Genomic DNA, 8,509 nt, shown 5'->3' with positions numbered 1-8,509 from the left:
GTTTGGCGGCAACAGAAAAAAGCAGGAAGTAGAGCATACACGGTTACTTTAAATGAATATATAGGTTAAATGAAGAGTAGTATCTGTAGTTTATGTTTCGGCTTTGTCCTCATTGTCATTGTTACTGTCAAAATAACCCCTAATTCTTATTATTTTAGAGTTATAACTGGCTGAAACAGCATTCCTGGAGCGTCCTGTGAAGACCTCCATCTAATCTCCAGTTTAATAATGGATTGGATAATCCAATTCACTGTTTCCACCCAGAAACGGATCTGCAGTTTTATCCCATAAATCGTTCTGCCGATAAAAAATAAAATCGGTAATGTAATTGTGCTTCTTCTCCATTCAGAGAGCGCATTCTGTGAGATAATGGAGACTTTTCAGGAAGAGACCTTCTGTGTCACACTAAATCGAACAGACATATTTCTGGTACTAAACGTCTCATCAGGGATAGAGGGTGGATCTTTGTAGTTGACAGCTGTGTTGAAAGAATAACTCTTCTGTGCTCTTTAAGAGCATTTACCAATCATAAAACTGGCGGCAAACTGTCCTCCTGACGGAAGCAACACATGCTTGAGCAGGACATTTATGGCTGACAAAGGTCTGCTCAATATATCAAACTTACATTTCACGAAAAGGTGTTTGCCAACGCTCTGGCCCGGTTTACACCTCAGCGTCAGAAAAAGACTTTTCTTTGCTCCGGCTGGTGACCATTGAGTTTGTGTAGGTATAGGAGCGAGACACCTCCTCCTGGAAGGCAGTCTCCAGCACCTTCAAGATGGATTTGCGGACTTTATCCTTGAAATCTTGGCCCATAAACACATACAGAAGCGGATTCAGGCAGCTGTTGAGGAAGGCCAGGCTGGTTGCTATGGGGAGTCCAATAGTGGTCACATGGTCTAGCGTTTCGTTTTCATGAGTGGCCATGTGGTTTATGAGCTCTATGAGCCCCATGATGTGGTACGGAGCCCAGCACAGGAAGAAGGTGGTGATAACCGCGGCGATGATCTTAAAAGGACGGCTGGACTGGCTGGCCAGGGTGCGATTTCTTCTGAGGCGATGGATTATGACGGCGTAGCAGGAGACGATGACGGTGAAGGGGACCACGAATCCCAGGAGGAAGCGGGTGATGGTCATGGCCTGATGACGGAACTGCCGCAGCTGGTTCACAGACGGGGTTTCATAATCGTCAGACAGAGCGTAGTTGTTGAAGCAGTTAATGATGTCTTCGCTGAAATACGAAGGAGCCGTGTCCCTGAAGATGAAGTACGGCGTGCTCAGAATCAGAGCCAGGACCCAAACAGCCAGACTCACGCAGGACGCCTTGCGTACGCTCCTGTGGTTCTGGGCCCAGACGGGCAAAACCACGGACACATATCTGTCCACGCTGATCACCACCAGGATGTACACACTGGCAAACATGTTCAGAAAGCTCACGGTGCTGTTCAGCTTACACATGAACTTGCCGAACGGCCAGTGGAAATCCATGGCCGTGTACGTGACGCTCAGGGGCAGGAACGCCGTGAAGAGGAAGTCGGCCACGGCCAGGTTGAGGAACCAAACGGTGTTGACGGTCTTCTTCATCTTGAAGCCCGTCACCCAGATAACCACGACGTTCCCGGGGACGCCCAGAACAAACGCCAGGCAGTAGACGATCAGGCTCATGGTGTTGAGCGACCATTTCAGATTATTTGAGCTATTGAGATCTACAGGCGGACCTGTTCTATTGATTAAACTGGAGTTGTTAAAAGTCATCTCCCTCGCTGACTGGACCTGCAGTCAACAACGAGACATTAGTCAAAATTTGTATAATCATTTGCTAAATCAGCAACTCTGAAATTAGCACCGAATTGAAGAAACATTTTTCAATTGTGCCCAGAAGTACAACTAAGCCAACTACTAATCCAATAATAAAAATAAATACATATATACTAATAGTAGTCATGATAATAATAGATATTAAAATGTGCATGTAATCATGACATCTTACCTACACCAAAGCTTGGACAGATGCAAAAAAGGTTTTCGTGGCTTCAAATACCAGGTAGTTATCAAAACACTGACGTTAAGCCTGAATCTGCTGTGGGAGGTATGCTGGTTCCATTAGCATCAAATGAACTTTATGCCAGAGCCTCCGCTGTATGGTAACGCCTTGGTAACGTCAGATATTGTCAAATGTTAAACCCTCCTCTTGTGTTCGTTTCCTGTTACCATCTCTGATGTTAACGGGTCGGTTTTGACCCGTGTCTTAAATCAGCTGTAAAATACACTAAAAAGAAATAGCTATCATCCAATTTGTTTCTCATCTCTTGGTTACCTTGTTAGGCTTCCATATCCATGAAAATATTGGTTTTAATATTTTTGGTGTGGGCCTCTGGGCCTTTTTTTTGTCAATATACCCCTCGATTTCAATTTAAAAAAATGGTAAAATGAACCTCAACAGAATCATATAAATAAATAAAAGGTTGTTGTGTTACCTGACTATTACTAAGTGCTATTAGAACACATCTCTTAAATAAATTTGTTTTATTTATTTTTTCATTTTAATATTATTAACTATAGTAACATCTATGGTGTTACGGGTCAATTTCGACCCATATATATTTACTTCAAGAAAAAGGCAAAAAAGTATTTTTTTCAGCAATAGAACTTTAATATAAACAAAATGAAAAGCAGAACAGGTCATAACACAAAATATAGATTTGCAAGGTCAAACAAACAACAACCAATCTAGCAAATCAAACCAAAATACCAAATCGGAGTAAAAGTCTCTGTGTGCAAGAACATGCATGTGTATGTGCGTGTGTTTAGATGCATGTGTGGCAAAAAGTGACACTTTTAGTGTGTTCTTTGCAGAGATATTTCTTGCACTTGAAGCACAATACGTTTGTCTTTCTGTCCTTACTGCTTGGGCAGACTTGACACCTCTTTCTTTTAGAATCAGGTTGCCTGAGTGGGGTTGTGGCTGTGGCTGTTCTGGTTGAGGAAGATGCTGTTGCGGATGCTCTTTGTGTTGCTGATGGCGTGGACGGAGTGCAAGGTGCGCTCTGCAGCGGTCTGACCAAGGCGGCAGCGTCTGGTTCTCTGGGCACCTGTTCCCTTCGCTCAATGTGTGGCTTGACAAGTGAATTTCCCAGCTCCTCAAGAAACATTCTCCACTTGGCTTTTTTGGTTGAGTTCCACCCTTGGTGGATGTGGGTCCACAACACAAATGTGTTACATGCAGACACATCAAGGATGTTGTAAAACACAACCATTGGCCATCTCCTGGTCATTCGCTGGCAAGTATAGGTGGCAGTCAGCTTGTCCAGGTTGTCCACTCCTCCTTTGTTTTTGTTGTAGTCGAGGATGATTGTGGGCTTTTTTGTCACTTCCTGATGACACAGCTGCATCTTTGTGATTTTAGAGCGCATTCTGTGAGATAATGGAGACTTTTCAGGAAGAGACCCTTCTGTGTCACACTAAATCGAACAGACATATTTCTGGTACTTAAACGTCTCATCAGGGATAGAGGGTGGATCTTTGTAGTTGACAGCTGTGTTGAAAGAATAACTCTTCTGTGCTCTTTAAGAGCATTTACCAATCATAAAACTGGTGGCAAACTGTCCTCCTGACGGAAGCAACACATGCTTGAGCAGGACATTTATGGCTGACAAAGGTCTCCTCAATATATCAAACTTACATTTCATGAAAAGGTGTTTGCCAACGCTCTGGCCCGGTTTACACCTCAGCGTCAGAAAAAGACTTTTCTTTGCTCCGGCTGGTGACCATTGAGTTTGTGTAGGTATAGGAGCGAGACACCTCCTCCTGGAAGGCAGTCTCCAGCACCTTCAAGATGGATTTGCGGACTTTATCCTTGAAATCTTGGCCCATAAACACATACAGAAGTGGGTTCAGGCAGCTGTTGAGGAAGGCCAGGCTGATTGCTATGGGGAATCCGATAGTGGTCACATGGTCTAGCGTTTCGTTTTCATGAGTGGCCATGTGGTTTATGAGCTCTATGAGCACCATGATGTGGTACAGAGCCCAGCACAGGAAGACTCTGACTCAACAAGCAAGGAGGTGACAGATAAGGCTGGACTACAATTACCCTGAAGGGAGGGAAATCAAATGTACAGTGTGATTTTTTTTCTCAATCGTTAACCCTAGATCATCGTTTTATATGTATAGGTTACATTTGAAGTATTTGTGTGTACGGAAGATGGGGGGTGGAATCAACAGATGGATAAATGCTTTGCCTTAGCCTTTCTCTGTTCTGGAGAGAATTCCAACTCCTGACCTAATTAAAGAAGAGAAAGAGTCCAGATCTCCACAAGCTCAGTTACACCATCCTTTGGGGCCATAAAGAGGCCTGTTCTGGAACATTCAAGCCACGATCAACTCTGGCATTACACAGATCTTGAAGATCATCATAAATGATGCTGTAATGTACCTTATTCAATCATTATACCCCAGAATGTTCTGGTGTTTACACCGATTTACTCAAGCTAATCAACAGACATGAGTGCACTAAGAGGATACGCACTAATGTGTTCGCGAGCACCACAGGGAAATTTACAATATTTTTAGAGAATTATAGGGTCATTATTTGAAAAAGAAAGGTGTCCAACAGTAGTGTCCAGCCACTTATGAACCCCCCCCAAAAAAATAAAATCACAAAAGAGGAGTGCAAGAGACATATGACTGTGGTATAGCACACTAGGATACTTGAGGCTATCCCTGTTCATTGGAAACACAAGCCAAACCAGGATTTAGCGTACAAAAATAAAGCCATATATGAACAACAAGTCACCTACGGCAACATTGTTGCATGAGCATTTTGATTCGGTTTCATACACTTAAATAGTAGCAACATTGTTACAATGATGGATGTTCTCAAATTCCCATTATCTATTCCAAATAGTCTTCCCATAAACCTCACCACTTTAAATTATCCCACCAAACCCAAAACTGAAAGGAGTACTAATAAACTAGAAAGAAAATGCATGAGACTTTCGTAATCATTTTACACTCCAACATGCACGGTCACTGGCACACTAAGGTCTAGACATTGGTGGTTGAGCCAGATGTTACGGATTATGGTATATTTATACAACGGTTAGGCTGGTGGCAGGGATGGGGACGATCCAATACCAACATAATTCAAAGAGTGCAAATTTGTTATCCAATGTGGACTTTTCAAATCCATGATGTATGTTTGTGTCTTAGCTGGATACAAAATGTAGAACAGATTTCCTGAATGGAGGCGTGATACACACCTTTCCACAGTTGTCAGCCAGTCAGCTAGCAGGCGAGCATTGAGCAGCCCTGGGTCTGGGGTTTGTTCACATAAAAAAAGAGTGAAGCAAGGGAGCAACGTGCAATGTTAGCAAGGCTGTAATCTTGCAAAGGTGGAATCTCCCTCCCAATGTACAATACAATTAACATAATCAAATATTTGGAAAAGCACATGAGAGATCACAGGAAATATTTACCAAATATTTGCCAGAAAGACAAAGGCTATGTATGTTACGATTAAATGTAGCTCATCTTCTGACTGAGGCTCCTGAAGTGACCTGCATGACCAGTTGAACATTAATGATGTCACGCACAGAACTTTGATTACCTAAGTAAACAGGATGGAAGCGAGTCTCTACAGTCTAGTTTTGGAAAACATTGTGTGGCTGCCCGCAAACTTGTGAGCCCGGATTAGACGTGTATTTTGAAATTATTCAAAAATTTGATATTTCTCCAATTCAGTACCAAATGTAATTTACATGAATCAGATTCCAAACTGTCAGAATCACTGACTTGTGCCGTTCACACTGATAAAACAGCAGATTCGCAGTGAGAACGATCCTAATACCCGTTACTGAAGGTAAATTGTGTTGATCTACTACTGTAAAAGAATGGAACACGTGTTTGACTTGTTTCACAACCTCCTGATCATGCCACAGAGTAAAACGTCAGACTAAAACAGCTGTTGCTAGTAATGCTTCTGGCAGAACACAACAGTGAAGGGCACTTTGGTGCCTTTCTCTGTGAGCAGTTAAATATATGACACCAATAGGGGAAAATGCACAATTCTTTTGTGACTTTATAGTTACTTTATTTAAAATAAAAAATTACAGACATATTGGTTGGTTAAGAGATAGTCAAACTCTGTATACCGTGTTCCCTCATTTACATATCCGTTTTTCTAAAGCCAAAAGTCCTTTACAAGGCGACGACACCGGACCTGGGTTAACATCACCCATTTTGTAAAAATAAAAATATAAACAATTAACTAATATTAAGGGTTGACAGAAAAAAAGGGATTTGTAGCCATTATGCCACCGACCCAGTCATTAACAAACGTGCAAAACATGAAGGTTTACCACCTCCAATTTAAGTGTTGAAAAATACTTTTTTCACCCAGACATTAACGGGGGAAGACTCCAAAAAGGTGCAAAGGTATTCTAACAGAGTGACCGAATTTGAAGGTGTTTTGTGATATTTAGTATGACTGCTAATTTAGCTTCTACCATCTTCACGGGTAACAAAAATCGCTATCTCGAAAATTTATAACAACCCTGAACGTCGACCACTTATCCCGAAGACAAGCTGATCTACTTACCACAATAAATTACATTTGTAAGAGGTAAAGTAAATCCAAATCTTGTGATGGATCCTAAAGCTAGCTAACGATAGCATCCTCCATCTAGGCCGGGGCTGTCTCGCCCACGGCGAAATTTCTTCTTCTTCTATTTCTAGCAGTTCTTCTTCGTCTATTTTTAAAGCGGATGGCATCTAAAAGAAGAAGGCGCATTACTGCCATCTACTGGGCTTCGGTATAGGTCAGAATAGAGGGGGAAAACGAGAAAAAAATTCCTTCACAAATTCCAGGACTCTCTTTTCCCGTTTCCCTTAAAAAACAAGGCTTTGTGTTTGTTCTTCACTCCTCAAAACTGTGCAGATTAAACGCTGTCAATTTTCATCATTATTATTATTTTTTAATTTGTTAACTATATTGACCATGCCAATGTAAAATAAAGACAAAAAAAAAAAAAAATTATGAGCAAGATAATAAAGTAAGAAAGAAAAATATGGATCTACATGTGTATTTGCAAGTTGAGCTCGAATGTTGATGCTGAGTAGTTAACTGTTGGACTGAATAGACCCATTTCATTGGCCATTTTATTTTTGGCCAACCCTTGAAAATGCATCTTTGTTTTTCTTGTGGCATGATGAAAATTGTTCTGGAAGCCGTTTGTCACCAAAACCGTGAAACCACAAAACTCCAAAAATTGAAAGCCTACCGAGGAACAGATTTTTTTCTTTTATATTTCCTATATTTTAGGAAAACATGCTGTGCTGTCCCCCTTTTTTTATTTGTATTTTGTCTCTTCCATCTCTTCTGATACAAGCGTCCCATAATATAGTCATTCATTCAAGGGTACAATTTTATGTGGAATTTGAATCCTTTGATAACAGAAATAGGCATTTCAATTGTAATCTCTTCTTTAAGATCTGGAATATTTCCAGATAATTGTTTGGACCTTGTTGTAAACCTGCTGTAGTTACCCTCACGAGGGTGTCTCTTTATTCAGTCTTCTTTTCTTGATGTGATGGTGTGAATATTTTTGTCCCTCATTGATAAAGGGATTCTTCAATGTTCTTGCATGTTCCTTTTGTCCTTTCCCTATCATTTGCTCTCATTCTGATGGATGGAAATACTTAAGCTCTAGAAGATCAACACCTGGAGAAGAAAATGTTTAGTTTCCATCTATTTGAGGCCCTTAAAATAGAGGCAATCTCAAATAATAAGTGGATGGCCTCAATGCTGGTCAGTTCCAGTCAGGATTATGTAAAAACCCGACCTGCTACTTGGTGCTTGATGACCTGTCTCACAATATGGCCTCAGGTTAATGGGAAGAGAAGCAGCCTACTGTGGGTAGGACAAAACCACTGTTTGTGTGAGCTGTGTGGTATTTATCTACATCAGGAAATACTTTGTCCTTTCAGCAGATACATTTCTACATTGCTACTTCAACTTTGACAATTTTGTAGGTCTGTGGATGTTTTCCATTGTTCCAGCGAGACCACGTCGACCTACTTTGCTGGATATCAATCATAGTGTTTCCATGGCGACATGAAGAGACGCAGCGATAAAAATGAACGTTGTAGTCTCAACGTCTCCCTCTGCTGGTAAATTAAAGTTATTGAAAAGTCTGAAACGAATCAGCAATTACAAACAGGAAGTGGGCTCATGCAACTACAGTTATCTTAATTTTAAAAAGGGAAAACACAATAGCTACAAATATCTGTTTCTGAACTTTATTTGATCCAAGCAAACATCAAAGCTACCAACATTTTACATGAAAGAATATAATACATGCTTGTTTGAGAGACACTGAGAGTCAACAATCAACAGCAGATGTCATCATCTTCAGTGTGGTCCACAAGGACCAGAAATACATTTCGGAACCTGATGAGAGTGGGAGCATTTCACATGTGTGTACTGTAATTTGCTATGTAGACTTCCAGTCAA

General features: G+C 41.0%; 1 protein-coding gene across 2 annotated transcripts; it reads right to left on the bottom strand.

Moving 5' to 3' along the window:
• Nucleotides 1-433: 433 nt before the first annotated feature.
• On the bottom strand, nt 434-2,644 carry LOC130521064 (chemerin-like receptor 1). 2 transcript variants are annotated; one of them, XM_057024722.1, is made up of 2 exons: nt 1,991-2,644; nt 434-1,773 (listed from the first exon to the last, which is right to left on the bottom strand). In XM_057024722.1, exon 2 carries the CDS (start codon nt 1,753-1,755, stop codon nt 664-666), a length of 1,092 nt encoding a protein of 363 aa, XP_056880702.1. In that variant the 5' UTR covers nt 1,756-1,773; nt 1,991-2,644; the 3' UTR covers nt 434-663. The 2 variants fall into 2 exon arrangements, with proteins under 2 accessions (XP_056880702.1, XP_056880701.1); XM_057024721.1 differs by having other exon boundaries at nt 1,995-2,644.
• Between the last annotated feature and the right edge of the window lie 5,865 nt (nt 2,645-8,509).

This window comes from Takifugu flavidus, unplaced genomic scaffold (genome assembly GCF_003711565.1).
Source record: "Takifugu flavidus isolate HTHZ2018 unplaced genomic scaffold, ASM371156v2 ctg670, whole genome shotgun sequence".
Taxonomy (NCBI): Eukaryota; Metazoa; Chordata; class Actinopteri; order Tetraodontiformes; family Tetraodontidae; genus Takifugu; species Takifugu flavidus.
Note: the sequence above shows the minus strand (reverse complement) of the source record. Positions and strands in the feature narration are given on the sequence as shown.

Coding starts and splice junctions, on each gene's coding strand:
- LOC130521064 (XM_057024722.1), bottom strand. CDS start 1,755: ATGACTTTTAACAACTCCAGTTTAATCAATAGAACAGGTCCGCCTGTA.